Here is a 24,909-nt window from a genome sequence, read left to right as displayed (position 1 = left end):
TGGACAATGGGCATTTTCCCACTATGTTGAAAAGCCCCATGGAAAAGCATCTCGGCCATCCCTGTACATCACCTAGTCAGGGTAAGCCCCACCCTGAGCAACTCCTAAATGGAAGATCTGGAGAAGCCACTGGTGGGCACCCTAAGCAAGGCCCACAGAGAGCCTCACGTTTGCAGACCGCCTTTGTCAGCTGGGTGGATCTCAGGGTCTGCCACCGTCCGTTGCTCTTGCACAGCCGCGATGCTGGGACTGGGTAGCGGCCCACGGGACAGGAGTAGGTGAGGACACTCCCAGGAGCCCAGCCATGGCTGAGGGTGAAAGTGCCACCGGAGATATTCACGTTCTGAGGGCAGGAGGGGGTGGCTGCAGCCAAGCCTGTGAGTGTGGGACACAACACAGAAATGGAGAAAAGATGAGAAAAGGAAAGCAAGAGAGATTGTCCATTTCAAGTGGGAACTCAACCTGGGCAGCACAGGGACCCCAGCATTCCCCTCCCCTGCTCCTACCTGGGTACAGGGACAACAGGCAAAGGAAAGCCATCAGTGGGTCCATGGTGTCCACCTTGAGGCAGAGAGAGGCAGAGAGCCCGCAGAGGGAAAAGGTCATCTGACTTCCCGAAACCCAGAGCTGGCTCAGCAGCTGCTTTATTTGCTGCCAGAGAAGGACAACTAGGGAGTGGCAAGGGGGATGTGCTCTTAGCATGGAAAAAAATCAGGGATTGGAGACTGAGCTGAGAGGGTGAAGCCCTTGCCCATCTCCCTAATCCCCACATATCCTAGTCAGTTGATCTGCACTATAAGCTTTTCCTACCGCTCTCAGCCTGCACACCCCTCACACACACACACACACGCACACACACATGCTCTTGCATGCGTCGTCTCAAGCACGCAAACCCACAAACCATCCAAGATATTGCAAAATTGTTTATTTAAGTAAAGTTTCAGTTTTCTCTTGGGTGTCCAAGTGGACTTTATTTCCTGAGAGCCTGGGACAGCACTGTGTTCTTGAACATAAATCTCCAAGGAATGGAGGCTAATTTTCTCAGACAGTCTTGATAAATTGGAAGAATAACAATCTTGTTCTTCCTTGCAACCTCTAGAGTGAAATCTGGAGGTAAAAATGAAATCAATGCTTAGTTTTGGAGACTGCAAGATGTGTAAAACACTTCTACGGGAAGTCCAGTAGAAAAAATTCCCACTCATAAAATAAATAAGTCTGGGATTGGTTACCCAAAGGAACAAAAGTATTTGGGGATTTTGGATATGTCTTTAAATTACACCCTGTAGTTGTATGAAATGCCGGAAGGAAAGAAACTCTAAGCTAACATGTTACCCCCCTATCCACAGAAGTCTCTTTAATACTTTGTCAAACAATGTGGGATATGAATAAATAAGATCAATTAAAAATAAAGATGAGGGGCGCCTGCGTGGCTCAGTTGGTTAAGTGTCTGACTTCGGCTCAGGTCATGATCTCACAGTTCATGAGTTCAAGCCCTGTATTGGGCTCTCTGCTGTTAACACAGAGACTGCTTCAAATCCTCTCTCTCCCTCTCTCTCTCTGCCCCTCCCCTACTCATTCACATGGGCTCTCTCTCTCTCAAAAAATAAACATTAAAATAATAATAATAATAAAATAAATAAGAATTTTAAATAAAAAAATTGGGATGAAATGGAGCATCTGAGTGGCTCAGTTGTTGAGTGTCTGACTCTTGATTTCAGCTCAGGTCATGATCTGAGTCATGGGATCAAGCCCAAGTAGGGCTCTGCACTGAGCATGAAGCCTGTTTGGTATTCTCTCTCTTTCTCTCTCCCACCCCCCGCCCCTCCCTCACTCACACGTATGCAACCACATGCTCACTCTCTCTTAAAATAAATAAATAAACAGATAGATGTGAAACATCTCTGAAGTAATCATTTAAGTTTGTGAAAATTCTTTTTGATTTACAAATAACTTCTTAAATAAAAATAGAACTACCCTATAACCCAGCAATTGCTCTACTAAATATTTACCGAAAGGATCCAAAAATGCTGATTTGAAGGGGCACATGCACCCCCAATGTCTATAGCAGTGCTATCGACAATAGCCAAAGTATGGAAAGAGCCCAAATGTCCATCGATGGACGAATGGCTAAAGAAGATGTGGTATATATACACAATGGAGTATTACTCGGCAATCAAAAAGAATGAAATCTTGCCATTTGCAACTATGTGGATGGAACTGGAGGGTATTATGCAAAGCGAAATAAGTCAGTCAGAGAAAGACAAATACTATATGATTTCACTCATATGTGGAATTTAAGAAACAAAACAGACGAACATAGGGGAAGGGAAGCAAAAATAATATAAAAACAGAGAGGGAGGCAAACCATAAGAGACTCTCACAGAGGACAAACTGAGGGTTGCTGGAGGGGTGTTGGGTGGGTGGATGGGCTAATAGGGTAATGGTCATTAAGGAAGGACACTTGTTGGGATGAGTACTGGGTGTTACATGCGAGTGACGAATCACTAAATTTTATTTATTCTATTTCCTGAAATCATTATTACACTATATGTTAACTAGAATTTAAAATTATATATATATATATATATATATATATATATATATATCCATATATACATACATACACACAAATAACTTCTTCTAAACACATATGCAAAATAGGGCTCACACTGAATGCAGGAAGACCATGATACCCTCGGTGTTGGGGGTCCCAAAGCTGCTGCTGTGGCACAGCTGCTGGTGCTTCCCTGGCACCCAGTATCTGTTCTCTTTCCCTCCTTCTACAGTAAGATGTTTAGCAGGACACATAGTCACTTAGCCAAAGACTACATTTCCCAGCTACCCCGGCAGCTAGGTAACTGGTGACCTGGTTCTAGCCAATAGGAATTGAGCAGAACTGATACCTGTAACTTCCAAGTTATGCCCCTAAAATAAAAGGGGAGTATCCTCCCCTTTCCGTAGGCTAAAATATACACCTGATGGTAGGAGCGCTGGGTGGTTCAGTCTGTTGAGTGCCTGACTCTTGATCTCGGCTCAAGTCATCATCCTGTAGTTCATGGGATTGAGCCCCGCATCAGTCTCTGTGCTAACAATGCAAAGCCTGCTTGGGATCCCCTCCCCCACTCTCAAAATAAATAAATGAACTTTAAAAGAAAACAAAAATAAAATCAATCTGATGGTGATTCAAGCACAACATCCAGAGGATGGCAGAGCAAGCAGACAGAGAAGCCTGGGTCCCTGACGCTGTGTTGATGTCATACCAGCCCTGCCCTACTACTCATATTGTTAACAGAGAAATAAACTCTCTTAAGGGAGATGTTCACAAAGATTCTGGCTTTGTCTCCCTTCAGTCACATAGCAGGATTGAAATTCCCTATCCACTTGCATTGGCCAATGAAATATGAATGTAAGTGACATGTATCATTTCTAGATGGTAGCTTTATGAGCCAGTGCAGTCCTCACTGTGCTCTTTTCCCCTGTATGGCAGCATTCAAGATGGTGGCTGCTCCACCAGCTCACGTTCCTGAGTTGACACCAAAAGCACTCCTCTGCTGACCCTCATAGGATATGTACATAATATGAGCAAAAAACAAATCTTTGTTTTAATCTATTACATTACCACTGCTGTTGGAAAAAACAGATATCACCCAAAATTTAGGCACTTAAAAACATGATTTCTTCTTTCTCATGATTCTGTGGGTTGGCCCGGTGATTCTGCTGCTGCTCTTGCCTGGACTCACATCATGCAGTGACGGCTGAGTTCAGCAAGAACAGTCGGACACCCAGAGTTCTCTCTCTCCCATGGTCTTTCATCCTTAGCCTTGCAGAGCATAAGCAGTCTCAGGAAAGCATTCCAAGAGATCCAAAGCGAAAGCTGTACAGTCTCTTGAGGCCTATCTTCAGAAGTCACACAACGTCACTTCCACCATGTTCTACTGGTGACAGCAAATCACAGGGCCAGTAAGGGTGGGGGAAACTTTACCTCATGATGAGAAGAATAGCAAAGTCATATTGAAAAGAGGCATACACACTAGAATAGGAGAGATTTATGGCCACATTTTGCAAACCACTATGGCAAGTGAAATTTGGGAGCTGTTAGTTATCAGAACATAATGAACCCTCACCTTGACTGAATACTTAGTCCCTGAATTTGGGGTACCTTCCTTAGGCCACTGCTATGAACTGAATCACGTCACCCAAAATTCATATCCTGAAGTCCTAGCCCCAATATGACTATATTTAAAGATGATAGGGTCGGGGCGTCTGGGTGGCGCAGTCGGTTAAGCGTCCGACTTCAGCCAGGTCACAATCTCGCGGTCTGTGAGTTCGAGCCCCGCATCAGGCTCTGGGCTGATGGCTCAGAGCCTGGAGCCTGTTTCCGATTCTGTGTCTCCCTCTCTCTCTGCCCCTCCCCCGTTCATGCTCTGTCTCTCTCTGTCCCAAAAATAAATAAACGTTGAAAAAAAATTAAAAAAAAATAAATATGATAGGGTCTATAAAGAGAATTAAGGTTATGAGACCATATGGAGCATTGATCCAATAGGATAAGTGTCTTTATTTAAAATTTTTTATGGCACAAAAACAGACACATAGACCAATGGAATAGAATAGAAACCCCAGAACTAGACCCACAAACGTATGGCCAACTCATCTTTGACAAAGCAGGAAAGAACATCCAATGGAAAAAAGACAGCCTCTTTAACAAATGGTGCTGGGAGAACTGGACAGCAACATGCAGAAGGTTGAAACTAGACCACTTTCTCACACCGTTCACAAAAATAAACTCAAAATGGATAAAGGACCTAAATGTCAGACAGGAAACCATCAAAACCTTAGAGGAGAAAGCAGGAAAAGACCTCTCTGACCTCAGCCATAGCAATCTCTTACTCGACACATCCCCAAAGGCAAGGGAATTAAAAGCAAAAGTGAATTACTGGGACCTTATGAAGATAAAAAGCTTCTGCACAGCAAAGGAAACAACCAACAAAACTAAAAGGCAACCAACGGAATGGGAAAAGATATTCGCAAATGACATATCGGACAAAGGGCTAGTATCCAAAATCTATAAAGAGCTCACCAAACTCCACACCCGAAAAACAAATAACCCAGGGAAGAAATGGGCAGAAAACATGAATAGACACTTCTCTAAAGAAGACATCCGGATGGCCAACAGGCACATGAAAAGATGTTCAGCGTCGCTCCTTATCAGGGAAATACAAATCAAAACCACACTCAGATTATCACCTCACGCCAGTCAGAGTGGCCAAAATGAACAAATCAGGAGACTATAGATGCTGGAGAGGATGTGGAGAAACGGGAACCCTCTTGCACTGTTGGTGGGAATGCAAATTGGTGCAGCCGCTCTGGAAAGCAGTGTGGAGGTTCCTCAGCAAATTAAAAATAGACCTACCCTATGACCCAGCAATAGCACTGCTAGGAATTTATCCAAGGGATACAGGAGTACTGATGCACAGGGCCACTTGTACCCCAATGTTCATAGCAGCACTCTCAACAATAGCCAAATTATGGAAAGAGCCTAAATGTCCATCAACTGATGAATGAATAAAGAAATTGTGGTTTATATACACAATGGAATATTACGCGGCAATGAGAAAAAATGAAATATGGCCTTTTGTAGCAACGTGGATGGAACTGGAGAGTGTGATGCTAAGTGAAATAAGCCATACAGAGAAAGACAGATACCATATGGTTTCACTCTTATGTGGACCCTGAGAAACTTAACAGGAACCCATGGGGGAGGGGAAGGAAAGAAAAAAAAACAGGTTAGAGTGGGAGAGAGCCAAAGCATAAGAGACTGTTAAAAACTGAGAACAAACTGAGGGTTGACGGGGGGTGGGAGGGAGGAGAGGGTGGGTGATGGGTATTGAGGAGGGCACCTTTTGGGATGAGCACTGGGTGTTGTATGGAAACCAATTTGTCAATAAATTTCATTAAAAAAAATAAAATAAAATAAAATAAAATTTTTTAAATGTTTATTCATTTTTTGAGAGAGAGGGAGACAGAGCATGAGCAGGGCAAAGACAGAGGGAAACGCAGAATCCAAAGCAGGCTCCAGGCTCCGAGCTGTCAGCACAGAGCCCGATGTGAGGCTCAAACTCACAAACCACAAGATCATGACCTTAGCTGAAGTCAGACACTTAACCGACTGAGCCACCCAGGTGCCCTGGGACAAGTGTCTTTATAAGAAGAGACACCAGAGTGCTCTTTCTCTCTCTCCCTCTCTCTCCCTCCCTCACTCTTTCCCTCTTCCTCCTCTTCCTCCTCCCCCTCCTTCTCTCTCTCTCTCCCTCTCTCTCTCTCTCTTAGACACTTCCTTCCCATCCCCATGTGTCACAGAGGAAAGGCCACATGAAGGTGACTGTCTGTAAGCCAGGAAGAGAGTCCTCGCCAGAAACCAACTATGCTGACACCCTGGTCTCAGGCTTCCAGTCTCCAGAACTGTGAGAAAATATATTTCTGTTTAAGCCACTCAGTCTAGAGTATTTTGTTATGGAACCCGAGCAGACTAACACATCCACCCAGCTCATATGTAATAGCTGCCTTTAAGTAATAGGGTGTCTTTCTTTTGTGACTTTTTCTCAGCATTTGTTAAGTTAAATAAACTTAGCAGTGTGTCAGAACCCATTATCCCTTCTTCCTTAAGTATTAAAACTTGCAAGTTTTCCACTGGACCCCTGGAGTATGCTCTTAAAGAAAGGGGTGTGTGGGCACACTGGATGGCTCAGTCAGTTGAGCATCCAACTTCAGTTCGGGTCATGATCTCATGGTTTGTGAGTGTGAGCCCCACATCAGGCTCTCTGCTGTCAGCACAGAGCTGGCTTTGGATCCGCTGTCGCCCTCTCTCTCTGCACTTCCCCCCTCCTTGGTCTTTCTCTCAAAAATAAATAAACATTTTTTTTTACAGGATGTGCTCCTCCATTTTTTCTTCTCCCCTTCCTCCTGGCTGGAATGCAGACAGATGGGTAGAAGCCAAAACAGCCACCTTAGACCACAAGATGGAAGTCACATGTTGATGATGAGAAAGAAACAGAATTAAAGAAGTTCTGCTCCCCAATCCTGCAGGCCTACCATGACTCCCCTGGACCACTTATGCTCAGCCCATGTAAGCCACTGTTGTTCTAGCCTTTGTTTTAGCAGCCAAACATGTTTCTAACTAATACACTTAGCCAGAAATCAATGTGAGAGCCAAAGGCACCACCCACAGACATGTGCTTATCAAGGTCTAATCTAAACTGCTGTACATAAAGACAGCCCAAAATGCAGTGATTTAAATAAGGTAGAAGTTTACATCTCTCCCAAATAAGAGCCTCAGTGTAAGCAGACAGGGCTGATATGGCAAGGGTGGCCTTGGCTGGCAGGGCACTGTTGCTCATCAGTATCACTCAGGATCTCAGGCTCCTTCCATCGGGTGGCTCTGCCATACCATTGAGAATTGTCCTTGTCTGCATGGTCAAAGTCTTCCAGTCCCAAGTGAGTGGAATGAAATAAAAAATGGGGGGCGGGGGGGACACCGAGGTGGCTCAGTCAGTTAAGCGTCCAACTTTGGCTCAGGTCATTATCTCGTGGTTCGAGAGTTCGAGCCCCACATTGGACTCCATGCTGACAGTGAGGAGTCTGTTTGGGATTCTCTCTCTCTCTCCATCTGTCTCTCTGTCCCTCCCCCATTTGAACTCTCTCTCTCTCTCAAAATAAATAAATAAAGTAAAAAAATACTCCTAAAAAAAAAAAAAGAAAAAATAGAGGACAAGTAAGGTCATGGAAATTCACCCAACTCTTCCACTCACATTCTGTGGGCAAAAACTTGGTTATATGACAGGCTGGGAAATGTGGCCTCTAGTTTGCTTACCATGTGCACAGTTGGAACTCTACTACTATATTGGAAGAGAATGGATTTCAGGAGACAACAACATGCAAAACAGGAGGTCAACTATGATGGGAAACTGTTCGTGGAAACACCACATAGCCTAGTGGCAAATCAAGGCGAACAAAAAAGTGGGTCACTGGAGTTGGGTCCCTGTTCCAGTTCTCCATGAGGCCCAGTCTAGTGTGGGAGGACCATTACCTGAGAGGCTCTGGACCTGAAGACATCAGATCTTTATTCCCTTCTTTAGACTCCCAAGTAGATTTTCAGTAGATCCCCATTTAGTGAAGGTGATCCTGGCTAGTCTATTTTTTGCATCATTAAAAAGCCTGGCAAATGCACCTGTTTTCACCCCAGATAGAAGGAAGGAGGTAACTAATACTTAAAATGACAGCCCCTCCACTCCTGCCAGCGTCTTCCCTCTTGTCCAAATTTTTTCTCATCAATTCAAGGCTTCTAATACTTACTTCCAGGGAACCAATTCTAAAGGGAGGAAGCAACACACCATACTCTGTGACTTATCTCCTATCACAGGTTAAATAAAAAGAAATGACAGGGGCACCTGGATGGCTCAGTCAATTAAGTGTCAGACTTTTGATTTAGTCTCAGGTTGTGACATCAAGCCCCCAGGTGGGCTCTGCCCTGAGCGCAGAGCCTGCTTAAGATTCAATCTCTCCCTCTCTCCCTCTCTCTCTCTCTCTCCCCCCTCACCCACACATGCATGCTCTAAATAAATAAATAAATAAATAAATAAATAAATAAATAAATAAATAAATAAATAAGAAATGATGATGTGATGTCCTTTCAAGATGCCTTACTACTCCCATGGAGAGCTCAGCTCCTTGAAAATTTCCTATAAAGAGTAAACAGGCTGGCAAACCAGGCAGGGCACCTGTTGTGTCTTCTCTTGGCCACAGTCTATTCCTTGTCCAGTCTGGGCACTTAAACATGGATCTAACTGACATCTTAGGATCTACCACCCTCAACCTTCCATGGTGACTGTAGTGCCAATTCTCATTTCCAGATCACCCCCTAGTTTTGGAAACTAGGCTGATTTGGCCTGATTCATAGCTACCAGGTGATTTTAGCTGTGGAGTCAATATTACTCAACATGCCTCTTTATATTTGTAGGGGATCTGTCCTTACCTCACTCACATCCTTTGGGCCCCACCATTGGGGAGGGACACTGACTTCCAATAGCAGCTCTTTGCCTGAAGGTTTCTCTGGTGTCCTGCTTCACCTGTGTATAGAAAGCTGGGAATGCCAGAGAACTAAGGCCCCCTGAAAGCCACCCTCAACCTGTGACTACAAGAAATGGGCATATAAATATCCCAGCTGGCTTGCTGCCCCCATGGGACAATTATGCTGTTCTACACAACTCCAGGGTTCCTCAGTGGGGCTAATCTCCACTCATCTGCAATGGTAAATTTGCTTGTCTTTTATTGACTCCTTTCCTTCCCTATCCCACTGCCCCACTCCCCTACCCATGTTTCCTGGCACCACCTCTCAAATGCACTACTTGCCCTTGAATCCTTGTTTTGGGGGCTGCTTCTGGAGAAGACTTCATATTAACAGGACCCATTATATGCCAGACACTATTCTAAACCCTTTATATGTAGAAGCTCACTAAACCCTCACAAAAAAGCGTATGACCCAGATTCTGTTGTCATCCCCACTTTACAGATGAGGAAGCTGAGGCACAGAAATGGTTAAATGACTGGCCCCAGATTCACACAGGTGCTAAGTGGCAGAGCCAGGGTTCAAACCCAGGCAGCATGGCTCCTGAGTCCACACTCATAGCCAATGCTTCAGCGCCTCTTCCTAATACTTTCTCTGAAGTGGCTCTTCTGAGATTCCTCAATCCCCCTCCAGGGCCGTGCCCCACCCACCCCCTCGCACTGTACCTCCCCAAGTCCTCTATCTCCTGAACGCTTGCCTCTTTCTATCCCATCTCCTGGGACACCTTCTCTATTCTCCTCCAAACCTTCATCCTTCAGGAAGCTCTCTCAGTCCTACAGATTCTTATAGGGCCCACACAGGGCGTATGCCTTTTAGCTCTTTGTGTGCTCACCTCAGCCTCCCCAGAGAAAGGACACAAGGGGGTCTAATGAAACAACGAGCTCCATGAGTAACATCAAGGCTCATGGTTACACCCCAGCCTCAAGATTATACCTCAGCAGAACCTCCTCCCAGTCCTATTCTCTTTCCAACATATGCTCCTTACATGTATACAACTTCTCTGGAAAGGTACACAAAAAACTGGATGGAAGATTTGTCTTTGGGGAGAACTGGGGGCTGGAAAATAGGGTGTGGGGCAAGGAGAGAGATTTACTCATCAGGGAATCCCCTTCATTTCTCTTTGCACTTTTTATTGGGTACACGTGGTACATATTCAAACAGATGAAGGGAAACATACGGAGCCATGGAAGAAAGTTCTGGAACCAGGCAGGAAGATTCTTGAAGAGGGTCTCTGGGGAGTCTCAGCACCTCTTTGCATCCTCAGTCTTGTTCCCAGTATAAAAAAAAAAGTCATTTTACAGGAAAAAGTGATTTGAATATCTACCTAAATGTTCCAATACACCAAAAGAGCCACCTTGCTGTATTACTAACAGGAGACCCTTATGCATCCTCTCTGCAGACTGAAGTTTTACAAAATAAAAGAGAAAGAAAAAGAAAAGAGAATAATATGATGAACCTCCATGTACCTATCACCCAGCTTCAACAATCAGCAATATATGGACAATCTGTAGACCCACCCACTCCTTCTGGGATTACTTTTTTTTTTTTTTTAATTTTTGGGATTACTTTTAAACAAACCCAAAACATTATATTACATTTCACCTGTTACTATACATAGGTATGCATCGCTACAAGATAAGTACTCCTTTTTTTGAGAATGCAACAATAATACAATTACCCACTTTTTATTTATTTATTTTTAAATTTACATCAGTAAGTTAGCATATAGTGAATTAGTTAGCATATAGTGAAACAATGATTTCAGGAGTAGATTCCTTAATGTCCCTTACATATTTAGCCCATCACCCATCCCACAACCCCTCCAGCAACCCTCAGTTTCTTCTCCATATTTATGAGTCTCTTCTGTTTTGTCCCCCTCCCTGTTTTTATATTATTTTTGTTTCCCTTCCCTTATGTTCATCTTTTCTGTGTCTTAAAGTCCTCATATGAGTGAAGTTATATGATTTTTGTCTTTCTCTGAGTGACTAATTTCACTTAGCATAATACCCTCCAGTTCCACCCGCGTAGTTGCAAATGGAAAGATTTCATTCTTTTTGATTGCCGAGTAATACTCCATTGTATGTATACACCACATCTTCTTTATCCATTCATCCATCGATGGACATGTGGGCTCTTTCCATACTTTGGCTATTGTTGATAGTGCTGCTATAAACATGGGGGTGCATGTGTCCCTTCGAAACAGCACACCTGTATCCCGTGGATAAATGCCTAGTAGTGCAATTGCTGGGTCGTAGGGTAGTTCTATTTTTAGTTTTTTGAGGAACCTCCATACTGTTTTCCAGAGTGGATGCAACAGCTTGCATTGCCACCAACAATGCAAAAGATATCCTCTTTCTCCGCATCCTCGCTAACATCTGTTGTTGCTTGAGTTGTTAATGTTAGCCATTCTGACAGGTGTCAGGTGGTATCTCATTGTGGTTTTGATTTGTATTTCCCTGATGATGAGTGATGTTGAGCATGTTTTCATGTGTCGGTTGGCCATCTGGATGTCTTCCTTGGAGAAGTGTCTATTCATGTCTTTCGCCCATTTCTTCACTGGATTATTTGTTTTTTGGGTGTTGAGTTTGATAAGTTCTTTATCGATTTTGGATACTAACCCTTTATCTGATATGCCATTTGCAAATATCTTCTCCCATTCTGTCAGCTGTCTTTTAGTTTTGCTGATTGTTTCCTTTGCTGTGCAGAAGCTTTTTATTTTGATATTTATTTTGATGAAATATGAATATTTTGATGAATATTTATTTTGATGGGGTCCCAGCAGTTCATTTTTGCTTTTGTTTCCCTTGCCTCCGGAGATGTGTTGAGTAACAAGTTGCTGTAGGCAAGATCAAAGAGGTTTTTGCCTGCTTTCTCCTCAAGGATTTTGATGGCTTCCTGTCTTACATTGAGGTTTTTCATCCTTTTTGAGTTTATTTTTGTGTATGGTGTAAGAAAGTGGTCCAGGTTCATTCTTCTGCATGTCGCTGTCCAGTTTTCCCAGCACCACTTGCTGAAGAGACTGTCTTTATTCCATTGGATATTCTTTCCTGCTTTGTCAAAGATGAGTTGGCCATACATTTGTGGGTCCATTTCTGGATTCTCTATTCTGTTACATTGATCTGAGTGTCTGTTCTTGTGCCAGTACCATACTGTCTTGATGATTACAGCTGTAGTATAGCTTGAAGTCTGGGATTGTGATGCCTCCAATTATCCCACTTTTTAAAAAATTAGCAATATCTATTTTTAAAAATTTTTACTGTGGTAAAATGTACATAACAAAATTTACCATCTTAATCATCTTTAAGTTACAGTTCAGTGGTAATAAATACATCCATATAGTATTTTGACATCACCAACCAAAAGGAGTTGGAACAGAGTCATAAGGGAGCAGTCTGTATGTTATTGAAATTAAGCTGGTATAAATTCAAATTAGTGTTATAACTTTAGGGTATTAAAAGTATCCCCATGCTGGGGTGCCTGGGAGGCTCAGTCAATTGGGCATCCGACTTCAGCTCAGTTTATGATCTTGCAGTTTATGAGTTTGAGCCCTGCGTCAGGCTCTGTGCTGACAGCTCAGAGCCTGGAGCCTGCTTCAGATTCTGTGTCTCATTCTCTCTCAGCCCCTCCCCACTTGTGCTCTGTCTCTCAAAAATAAGTAAATGTAAAAAAATTTGTTTTAAGTAATCCCATGGTAACCACAAAGAAAATAACTCTAAAATATACATAAGAGGAAATAAAGTAATTTAAAATGTTTCACTATGAAAACATCAACTAAACACAAAAGAAGACAGTAATACAAGAAATGAAGGACAAATAAAGTTATAAGGCATACAGATAAGAAAAAGCAAGGGATACCTGGGTGGGTCAGTCAGTGAAGAGGTCAATTCTCGGTTTCGGCTGAGGTCATGATCTCATGGTTCGTGAGTTCAAGCACCACATCCAGATCCATGTTGACAGTGTGGAGCCTGCTTGGGATTCTCTCTCCCTCGCTCTCTTCCCCTCCCTGCTTGTGCTCTCTCTCTCTCAAAATAAATAAATAAACTTTTAAAAAAAAACTTAAAAAAAAAAGAAAAATAGCAAAATGACAGAAGTCCCTCCTTATCAGTAATTACTTTAAATGTAAATGGATTAAACTCACCAATCAAAATACAGAGACTGGCAGACCGGATTTAAAAAAATACAGGGGCACCTGGGTGGCTCAACTGGTTAAGCGTCTGACCCTTGATTTCGGCTCAGGTCATGACCTCACCCCATGTCAGGCTTTGCACTGACAGCATGGAGCCTGCTTTGGATTCTCTGTCTCCCCCCTCTCTGCTCCTCCCCTGCTTGTGCTTGCTCTCAAAAATAAATAAGTAAATAAATAAATAAACAAACATTAAAAAAACTTTAAGACTATTTTAAAAATAAAAAGATAAATTTAAAAAGTTTACAAGAGACAAAGAAGGACATTACACATAAATACAAGGTTCGATACAGCAAGGACATATAACAATCAGAACATTTACACACCTAATTACAGACCAACAAAATATATGAAGCAAAAAGGGTCAAAATTGAAGGGAGAAAGGCAGGTCTACAGTCACAGCAGGAGATGTCAATAACCGATTCTTAATAATAAACAGAACAACCAGACAAAAAGTAAGTGAGAACATAAAGGACTTAAACAACACAACAAGCCAACTAGATCTAACAGACACGATGTACAGAACACTACCCAACAGCAACAGCACACACACCCTTCTCCAGTGCACATGGGACATTTTCCAGGATACACCATGTGTTAGGCCATAAATTATATCTCAATAGATTCCAAAGGTAGATACCACACACAGTATCTTCTCCAATCACAATAGGATGAAGTTAGCAACCAACAACAAAAGTAAAACTGGAAAACTCATAACTTTGTGGAAACTGAACAACACACTTTTAAACAACCAATGGATCAAAGAAGAAATCACAAGGGAAATTAGAAAATACTTAAAGATGGATGAAAATGAAGACACAACATACCAAAACTTATGGGATGCAGCAAAAGCAGTAGTAAGAGGGAAATGTATAAACACTTACATTTAAAAAACAAGTTCTCAAATCAACAACCTGCATTTACAGCTAAAGGAACTAGAAAAAGGACAAACTAAACCCAAAGCTAGCAGAAGGAAGGAAGTAATAAAGATCAGAGCAGAGATAAATAAAATAGAAACTAGAAAAACAATAGAGAAAATCGATGAAACCAAAAGTTGTTCTTTTGAAAAGATCAACAAAATTGACAGCCTTTAGCTAGCCAGACTAAGAAAAAAAGGGAAGACACAAATTACTAGAATCAGAAATGAAATTGGGGACGCTATTCCTGATTCTACAGAAATAAAAAGGATTGTAAGTAAGTACTGTGAGCAACCATGTTAGCAAATTGGAAAACCTACATGAAATGATCAAATCTATTTTTAATAACATGTGACTCTTCACCTTTGACACACTACTTGCATTATCTTTTCTTTATTGAGATATAACACACATAAAGTGCACAGTCTTATGTGTACAACTTATTGACTTTTTACACGGATCGTCACTCGAGTAACCACAACTCATATCAAGATATGGAACTGAGGCACCTGAGTGGCTCAGTCAGTTGAGTGTCCAACTTTGGCTCAGGTCATGATCTCGCAGTTCCTGAATTTGAGCCCCCATCAGGCTCGCTGCTGTCAGCACAAAGCCCAACTTTGGATTCTCTGCCCCTCTCCTGCTTGTGCTCTCTCTCACTCTCTCTCAAAAATAAATAAACATTAAGGAAAAAAAGATATGGAACATTTCCCACCCCACAAGTTTCTCTTGTGCCCTTTCCAGCCATTTCCCACCCTCTCCCCAAAATTTAATTTTAAAACATAATTTCATTATAAATTTTTTATGTAAAAGCTCAAGTCTTTTAGTTCCCTTAAAACATTTCTTTCCACTTTTTGGCCTCTCCCAAATGAAATGCCTCTTTTGAACATTTTTTATAAAATGTTTAATTGTTCTCTGAATTAGAATTTTATTCCACATTTTAGAGTATATTGAATAACAGAACAAAGGATCTGGATTCTTTACAAATAACTGTCATGAAAAGATGGAAGAGGACTGTTATAGACTGAAAGAATTAAGGGTCATATCACCCAAATGCAATGTGTGACCCTTGCTTAGATCCTGATTCTAACAAATCAACTGTAAAAGGACATTTCTGAGACTCAGGAAAATTTGAACATAGAGAGGCCATAGCAGATGATATTATGGATTATGGTTCGTTTTGTTAGGTATGATCATTGGGGTGATGTTGTCTTAAAATTCTTTTGATGTTAAGTATACAAACAGTGGTATATACAGATGAACTGATATGAAGTCTGGCATTTGCTTTAAAATCCTCCAGTGGAAGGGGAAGGCCAGATGAAGCAAGGCTGGAAAACTGTCAAAAATGATTAAAGCTGAGTTATCTGCAGGTTATTCTACCTGCTTTTGTGTATGTTTGAAAGTTTCCATAATACAAAGTTAAAATATAAAAAAATTTAACCCCCTTTGACCACTCAGGTCAAACAAATAAAAAGACTAGATAAGATACAAAGACCCTGCCACAATAAGCACTGTCAAAAATATCAAAAATAAATAAATAATAAAGCTCGGGGAACGTATTGCATCATCTTGCAAGTTACACCTACCACTGAAATTAATAAATGAGCCATTCATACATTAGTCTTTCATGAGTGTTATTAGCATGAGTCAGTTCTTTGGAGCCCAGTCATATCTGCATTTTTAAAATCCCATTTCTGAGATAGACCTTTTTGAAATGACCAAATGAAGGTAGAGCCACCCTGTCAGAGCACCTATTATACTTGCTCAGATGACATGCTACCATCTTTCTATACATTACCACAAAACCTACCTCATAAGGTTGCTGTATTAAATGAGGGTAAGTTACATAAATTAGCACCTAGCATAGCAACTGACAGGAAGCACTAATTCAATAAACATTAGGCCCCGGTAGCAGCCACTTCCTGGGTCCTGTATCTTCTCTGCCCCTCTCTGATTTCAGCTATGGCTGATGTGGACAGATCTTTGGAGCTCAGACTCATCTTGTGCTAAATCATCCCAAACTGGGCCTTTTCCAGGGCCTCAGTGCCCAGTGGGCAAGCACAAATGGGAAAGGCAGGGAAAGTAATGCCCCAGAGCCAACCTGCAATCAATCAGAGAATGGAACTGGTGGCTAAATGCTCCTGTCTCCTGTCCTTCCAGTGGGCAATTTCCAGAGACATTCTGTTTCTCTCTTCAGAAAGTTCCAGTGGAATCAAATTTCCATCTCACACAACAGTAACTTCACTATTATCCCTTAAATTGGCTTTTCCTTCTTCATGATATCACACTGCCTCACTTCTGCTTTCTGGAATCACCTAAATTAACTGCCTACACCTACATCTCAGCCTCTGCTTTCAGGGTCACAAAAATTGTCCCTTTCCCCATTCACCTCTCCCATAATCCATTGCTCTCCTTTCACTGGCTTTCCTCAACCAACACACCAGGTCAAACCTGGACTGTAACATTAACACAGAGAATTACAATCCATTGGTTTACTGGTCTCTCCCCATTACTGGAACACCAACTGGTCAAGGGCAGGGACCCTGTGATACGCTTGGGATCCCCAGTGTCCAGTAGGAGAGAAGGAAGCAGGTAAGCACTGCACCAAGCTGTGGTAGTCATTAAGGCTGTTCACCAATTTTCCTATTTTCTGCCTTCTTCCAGGCACATGGTAGGATTGAATTTCTCAGCACTCTTGAAGTTAAGCATAGCCAAATAGCTTGCTCTCCCCAGTGAAATGTGAGCATAAGCCTTGTGTGTTGTTCTTTCCAGACAGGAGTGCTAATTGCCAATGCAACCAGAGATACTGAAGCGCCTTCTTTGGGTGGAGCCTTCTTTAGCCTGGATCCCCAAGTGATTACAGTGATCAGAGGCCCCCTAGCCCCACCCCACTGGCCCAAAAGGTAACATGAATGAGTAACAAAACTGTTGTGTTAAGCTACTGAGATTGTGGTGGTCTTTGTTACTGCAGCATTATTTAGCCATTCTGACTGATACAAGCTGAGATAAGAGTGCATCTGAAGTTCACAGACAGGCAAAGAGGAGGGTATCACATCTCTCAGAGGTTCAGAAAAGTTTCTTAGAGAAACTGGAGATAAGCTTTAAAAGATGAATATATTCAGGGGGGCCTGGATGGCTCAGTCAGTTGAGCGTCCAACTTTGGCTCAGGTCATATTCTCACAGTTTGTGGGTTCGAGCCTCGTGTTGGGCTCTGTGCTGACAGCTCAGAGCCTGGAGCCTGCTTCGGATTCTGTGTCTCCTTCTCTCTCTGTCCCTCCCCCACTTGTGCTCTGTCTCTCAAAAATAAATAAATATTTTAAAAAAATTTTTAAAGATGAATATATTCAACTACCCAACAAGGAAGAGAGAGGGCAGTCCAGGCAAAGCGATCTGCGTGAGTAACCGGTTGGAGTCTGGAACCCCAGAGTACAGTTAGGGAACTGCAGGACGTTTAGGAAGTTTTAGGGTGAGAGAGGGAAGGGGAGGCCACAGTAAGATGAGACCGTGGAGGAGAGCATGCCCTATGCAGGAGCCAGGTTGGTACCCTGTAAGGCAATTAGTTCTATGGCATTTTAGATAAAGGAAGTGATAGGATTTCATCTGCATTTCAAAAATATTATTCTGGAAACAGTATAGATGGTGAATTGGAAGGCCAGTTAGGAGACATTTATAATCCTTGCAAGAGACAAGGGCCTAAACAGAAGCAGAGAAGTGGGGAAGGAGAGCCAGGACAAGTGAGGAGAAGACCCCGGAGGCCCCTCTGCCCTCTCCGCTGAGCTCCGTGGACACCCAGCTGCCTGCATCTCTGCACTTACCCCAGCATACTCTGACTGCCTGTTTATTAACCGTAGTCTTTTTGAGGGTAGGAAATGTCTTTTTGGTTTTTTACAAATTAACATTTTATTATTCAATTTAAAGGGCAGTGAAATATTAGAGAGGTTTTAGCTTCCTGGGAAACCAACAAGAGAAGCAAAATGTGTCCAATAAACAGATACAGGTTTTTAGCTACTAAAGAGATAGGTTTCTTTTTCAAGAATTATTATTTGACAGGACAATTTTCTGTATTAAAATGATTATTCACTACTAAATCAATTTATTTCTCATTTCTTTAGAAGTTTTTTTAAGCATTAAAATACACATAACATTTACCATCTTAACCATTTTCAAGTGTACAATTCAGTGGCATTAAATACATTTATAATGTCATGCATCATCACCACCATCCATCTCCATAATTCATTTCATCTTGTAAAACTGAAACTCTATACCCATTAAACACTAACTCCTTGTTCCCCGCCCCCACCCCAGCCCTGGTATCTGGTATCCTCCTGGTACCCTGCTTTTTCTGTCTCTATAATTTTTACTGCTCTAAGTATCTCATATAAATGGAATCATACAGTATTTGTCCTTCTGCATCTGGCTAATTTCCCTTAGCACAGGGTCCTTAAGTCCATCCATGTTGTAGCCTGTGTCAGAATTTCCATCTTTTTTAAGACTAATAGTCTATTGTATGTGTACCCACATTTTGCTTATCCAGTCATCTGGTGATGGGCATTTGGGTTGTTTTTAGCTACTGTGAGTAATGTTGCTGTGAATATGGAGGTACTACTATCTCTCTGCTTTCAATTCTTTTGGCTGTATACCCAGAAGTGGAGTTTCTGAATCATATGGTAATTCTATTTTTATTTTTATTTTATTTTTGAGAGAGAGAGAGAGAGAGAGAGAGAGAGAGCAAGGGAGGGACAAAGAAAGAGGAGGAGAGAGAATCCCAAGCAGGCTCTGCCACTGTAAGTGCAGAGCCCATTGCAGGGTTCAAACTCACAAACCGCGTGATCATGACCTGAGCTGAAATTCAAGAGTCAGCCACTTAATCAATTGAGCCACCCAGGTGCCCCAGTAATTCTATTTTTAATTTTTTTGAGGAAACACCGTACCATTTTCATAGTGGCTGTCCCATTTTATATTCCCATTAACAAGGGTTTCAGCAAATGTGTCTTACTCTCCTTTGAACCACCAGCACTAGCTCACCATTGGGACATTGTAGAAACTTATATACTTATTAAATGGATGGGGAAAGGATTTGGTGGCTAACTATATATGAGGGATGAAGTGCAAAGAGAAGTCCATATTGAATCCCAGGTTTTAGCTTGGCTGATAAGATGGATGGTGACACCTATAGGAGAAGAAATGGGTTTGGGGAGAAAGAGAACAGATTCTATCCAGGACACACCGTGCTTTAAGTACCTTTATAACACTCAGGAGGAAATAGATATTCTAGACTGGAAACAGGAGGCAGGTCTGGTGGGAGACAGAAACATGAGAATCTGTATCAGTCCAGGCTCTCCAGAGCAGCAGAAACATAAATACATAGAGACTTATTTTAAGGAAATGGTTCATGCAATTATAGGGACTGCTGAGTCCAAAATCCATAAGGCAGGCCAGCAGGCTGGGAACTCAGGGAAGAATTGATGTTGTGGTCTTGAGTTGGAATTTGTAGACCAGGCTGGCAGGCTGGAAACTGAAGCAGGATTTTTATGTTATAGTCTCGAAGCAGAATTCCTTCTCTGGGAAACCTTGGTTTTTTTGCTCCTAAGGCCTTCAACTGATTAGTTGACGTCCACCCACATTATCAAGGATAATCTCCTTTACTCAGAGTCAACTGAGTGTAGATGTTAATCATATATACAAAATATCTTCACAGAAATATCCAGATTAGTGTTTGACTAAACAATTGGATACTGTGGCCCACCCAAGTTGACGCATACAACTAACCATCACAGAGTCATCAAGGTGGTAACCGACCTCTTAAAAGCACAAGGTATCACCCAGGGAGAACAAGATAAAGGCCAAGGACCCCAATAGTAAAAAGATGGACAAAGGAAGAAGAGCGAGGGGTTGCAGAGGAGGCTGAGGTTGTAGAAGGAAGGGAACCCAAAGAAAGAGGTGTCAGAAACCGAAGGAAGGCAATGTATCAAACAAGAATGGTCAAATGTGCCACTGGCTGCAGAAGGCTTAAGTGAGGGGAGCACTGAAAATCAGGAAGCCTTTAAGTGACCTTTTCACAAGCAGCAGCAGTGCCAGTGCTGTTTGGGAGTGTAAATTGGTACAATTGCTTCAGAACCTATTCAGCATCAGGCAGGGGGGTTGAATATGTGAAGAGCCCATCCCTTGTAGACACATAGCAGTACCCCCCTTACTGCAGCTGCACTCACCCACAGTCAACCTCCGTCTGAAACCAGATGATCCTCCTTCTGATAGATCAACAGGACCTAATGCCTGTCATTCACCTCCCTTTATCTCATCACAGGCAATTTATCATCTCACATCACCATAAGAAGAGTTTGAGTGCGGGTGGCTGTCAGTTGAGTGTCCGACTTAGGCTTGGGTCACGTTCTCACAGCTCATGGGTTGAAGCCTTGCGTCAGGCTCTGTGCTGACAGCTCAGAGCCTGGAGCCTGCTTCGGATTCTGTGTCTCCCTCTCTCTCTCTCTGTCCCTCCCCCACTGGCTCACGCACACGCGTGCTCTCTCTCTCTCAAGAATAAATAAACATTAAAAATAATAATAAAGAAGAGTTTGAGTACAGTACAATAAGACATTTTGGGAGAGATCACATTCATACAACTTTTATTACAATATATTGTTATAATTTTTCTGTTTTATTTGGTTATTCTTTTTCATCTCTTCCTGTACCTAATTTATAAATTCAACTTTATCGTAGGTACGTAAGTATTGAAAACAATAGTATGGGGCGTGTGGGTGGCTCAGTCAGTTAAGTGACTCTTGGTTTTGGCTCAGGTCATGATTTCACGGTTTCGTGAGTTCAAGCCCCACATGGGCTCTGTGCTGGCAGCACAGAGGCTGTTTGGGATTCTCTCTCTCCCTCTCTCTCTGCCCCTCCCCACTTTTGTGGTCTCTGTTTCTCTCCAAAACAAAACAAAACAAAACAAAACAAAACTTAAAAAAACAAAAAACAAGGGGCGGCTGGGTGGCTCAGTCAGTTAAGCATATAGCTCTTGATTTCAGCCCAGGTCATGATTTCACGGTTTGTAAGTTCGAGCCCCACATCAGATTTAGCACTGACAGTGTGGAGCCTGCCTGGGATTCTCTCCCTCTCTCTCTGCCACTCTCTCTCTCTTTCTCTCTGTCTCTAAATAAATAAATAAACTTTTAAAAAAGAATGAAAAAAAACACAATAGTATGTGTGGGGTTCAGTACCTTCACAGTGTCAGGCACCCACTGAAGGTCTTGGAATGTGTCTCCCCATGGCTAAGTGGGAGCCTACTGTGTATTGATTCTTGCTACTCAAAGTGTGATCCACCGGCAGCATTGGCATCACCAGAAGCTTGTAGAAATGCAGAATCTCAGGTGCCATCTAGACCTACTGACTCAGAATCTGCATTTGAACAAATCTCCAGATGATTCATGTGCACAGTGAATTGTGAGTGTGAGAAACACTTCATCTTCAAACTTTTTTGCTTGTGTTTAAAAAAGTTTGCAAAGTATGCATGACCCCTTGCACATTTTTTTGCTATTATCTAAAATTTTCCTCAAATGTTTAAATAGTTGCAAAAAGGTGCAATGTCCAGTGTGTTGTGAACATTGACCTTTAAAAAAAATGTTATTGGGGCACCTGGGTGGCTCAGTGGGTTAAGCATCAGACTTCAGCTCAGGTCATGATCTCACAATTCTTGAGTTTGAGCCCATCATTGGACTCTCTGCTGTCAGCACAGAGCCTGCTTCAGATCCTCTGTTCCCCATTCTCTCTACCCCTCCTCCACTCGCTCTTTCTCTCTCAAAAATAAATATTTTAAAAAGGAGAAAAAAAAGCACATGACCACTCTCTTATTTAACAGTCAGAAATTTCACATTGTTCCATTGCTTCTGAATTCACGTTTCTATTTCAACCTATCAAAACATTATCTTTGTTTAATATAAATAAGATAGAAGCCTCTGTCTTAATTTTTTTAATTTTAGAGAGAGAGAGAATCTTAAGCAGAATCCATGCTCAGCGTGGACCCTGACACCAGGCTCAATCTCACAACCCTGGGATCATGACCTGAGCCTAAATGAAGAGTCAGACACTTAACTAAGTCATCCGCGTGCCCCTCAAAACATTAGCTTAAAAAATGTACCTTATGCCTGAAAGTATTCTATACTCTGCAACAAAAATATGTATGTAGATTAAAACTGAATTTTTAGGGGTGCCTGCCTGGCACCTATTTTATTTACTCAAAATAAATACATAAATATTTTTTTAATTGAATTTTTAAAATTTCTTGTGGCCTTACAGCTCTAAATTTTAAACTTTTTCTTCTGGATTAAGTAATCATTATGATTATCATTAATAATTAATTTGTCAAAACAACATGAATATATACAAATTAAGCATAAAAAATAGGGGTACCTGGGTGGCTCAGTCGGTTAAGCATTGGACTTCAGCTGACGTCACGATCTCACAGTTTATGAGTTCGAGCCCCGCATTGGACTCTCCGCTGACAGATCGGAGCCTGGAGCCTGGAGCCTGCTTTGGATTCTGTGTCTCCCTCTCTCTGTGCCCCTCCCCTGCTCACGCTCTGTTTCTCTCACTCTCAACAATAAATATTTTTTTTAAATAAAATAAAATGATATTAGATTAGAAGTACAATTCTAGGGGCGCCTGGGTGGCTCAGTCAGTTGAGTGTCCGACTTCGGCTCAGGTCATGATCTCACGGTTGGTGAGTTCCAGCCTGCATCGGGCTGTGTGTGACAGCTTGGGGCCTGAAGCCTACTTCAGATTCTGTGTCTGCCTCTCTTTCTGCTCCTCCCCTGCTCACGCTCTGTCTCTCTCTCAAAAATAAATAAAGATTAAAAAAAAATTTTTTTTAAGTCCAATTCTAGGGGTGTCTAGGTGGCTCAGTGGGTTGAGCATCCAACTCTTGGTTTTGGCTCAAGTCAAAATCTCACAATTCATGGGATGGAGCCCCACATGGGACCCTGCACTGATAGCTCAGAGCTGCTTGGGATTCTCTCTATCTGTCTCCCTCTGCCTTTTCCCTCCCCCTCAAAATAAATAAATAAACATTAAAACAATTTGTGTAATTAAAAAAAAAAAAAGAAGTGCAATCCTAGGAGTGCCTGGCTGGCTCAATCAGTACAGTGTGCAACTCTGGATCTCAGTGTGTTGAGTTTAAGCCCCATGTTGGGTGTAGAGCTCACATACGTACATACATAAATGTTAAAAAAATAAGTTAATAATATGTAATATTTTTAAAAAAGAAGTGAAAGTCTAAGATGGTTGGGACACCTTCTTTTTAATTAATTCATGTATTTATGGGTCAACATTACTTATTTGCTAGAATTAGGCAGGATTCAGCATGAATTATATTCCTAGTTTAATAATTTTTGTAGACATAAGAACTGAACATTTTATTTCATATGCAGATGGAAATGGAAAGAGTTTTGTCATAGCAATCTCACTAATTTCTTTGAAGTTCTTTGAAATCACACGAAGTTATGTACCAAAACATGGTGACTTATAATAAAAAATCAGCTGGTCTCTTCAACAAATGGTGCTGGAAAAACTGGATATTCCCATGCAAAAGAATGAAGTTAAACCCCTACCTCACATTGGATACAAAAATTAATTCAAAGTGGATCAACAACATAAATATATAAAAGCTTAAGCCGTAAAACTGATAGAAGAAAACCTAAATTTTCATGACCTTTGATTTGGTGATTTTTTTTTAAGTTTATCTATTTTTTTTAGTAATCTCTGATGGGGTTCTTGAGCAAACGGCCAAGAAAGAATTCTTGAGACGTCTTTGGTGCAAAAAGATGATTTTATTAAAGCACGAGGACAGGACCCGGGGATAGAAAGAGTTGCACTGGAGTTGTGAGGAGTGACTGACATACACTTTTCAGTTAGTGGGGGTGACGGATAGAGTAAGTCTCTAAGGAATTTGAAAGAAAGGCTTTCAGGACCTTAAGGGGCTAGCTACTGTGAAGATAAGGTTACTTTTAGTGTTTAATGAAACAAAAACATCAAGGAAGTAAGGCAGCCATGAGCTCCTTGAGCAAGGTCACACTCTGCGTGTTCCAGGTGTCTATCAGTGGGCTACACTGTAAGGAGATTTAATTTATCTTACATTTCTCTTGTCTTTGTTTCCCTCATCAGTCTCTATACCCAATGTGGGCCTCAAACTCACAACCCTGAGATCAAGAGTGGCCTGCTCCTGGGGCACCTGGGTGGCTCAGTTGGTTAAGCATTTGACTTCGACTCAGGTCATGATCTCATGGTTTGTGAGTTTGAGCCCAGCATCAGGCTCTATACTGATAGCTCAGAGCCTGGAGCCTGCTTTGGATTCTGTGTCCTCCTCTCCCTCTGCCCTTTCCCCGTTCACATGTCTCTCTCCCTCTCAAAAATAAATTAAAAAAAGAGTGGCACGCTCTTCCAACTGAGCCAGCCAGGTGCCCCTTCGTGATGGTTTCTTAGATATGGACACCAAAAGCACAAGCAACAAAAGAAAAAACAGATAAATTGGGCTTCATCCAAATTAAAAATATGTGTGCATCTTCAGGGCGCCTGGGTGGCTTGGTCGGTTAAGTGTCCTACTTCGGCTCAGGTCATGATCTCACCGTCCGTGAGTTCGAGCCCCGTATCGGGCTCTGTGCTGACCGCTCAGAACCTGCAGCCTGTTTCAGATTCTGTGT

At 42.0% G+C, this 24,909-nt stretch overlaps 1 protein-coding gene across 3 annotated transcripts in view; it reads right to left on the bottom strand.

Annotated features, from left to right (window-relative positions):
- C2 (complement C2) overlaps positions 1-24,909 on the bottom strand; it is a 43,378-nt gene that overhangs the window by 10,973 nt on the left and 7,496 nt on the right. The window contains exons 2-3 of one of the 3 annotated variants that reach the window (XM_045057300.1): positions 507-668; positions 169-375 (exon numbers count right to left, since the gene is read on the bottom strand). In XM_045057300.1, coding sequence (XP_044913235.1) covers positions 169-375; positions 507-606 — 307 coding nt within the window. In that variant the 5' untranslated portion in view covers positions 607-668. Of the gene's footprint in view, positions 1-168; positions 376-506; positions 816-24,909 lie in introns of those variants that run through there. The other 2 variants (XM_011282299.4, XM_019830388.3) reach the window with 2 other exon arrangements.

Source organism: Felis catus, chromosome B2 (genome assembly GCF_018350175.1).
Source record: "Felis catus isolate Fca126 chromosome B2, F.catus_Fca126_mat1.0, whole genome shotgun sequence".
NCBI classification, from domain to species: domain Eukaryota; kingdom Metazoa; phylum Chordata; class Mammalia; order Carnivora; family Felidae; genus Felis; species Felis catus.
The sequence above is the reverse complement of the archived record's forward strand: the minus strand, read 5'-3'. Positions and strand labels throughout refer to the sequence as shown.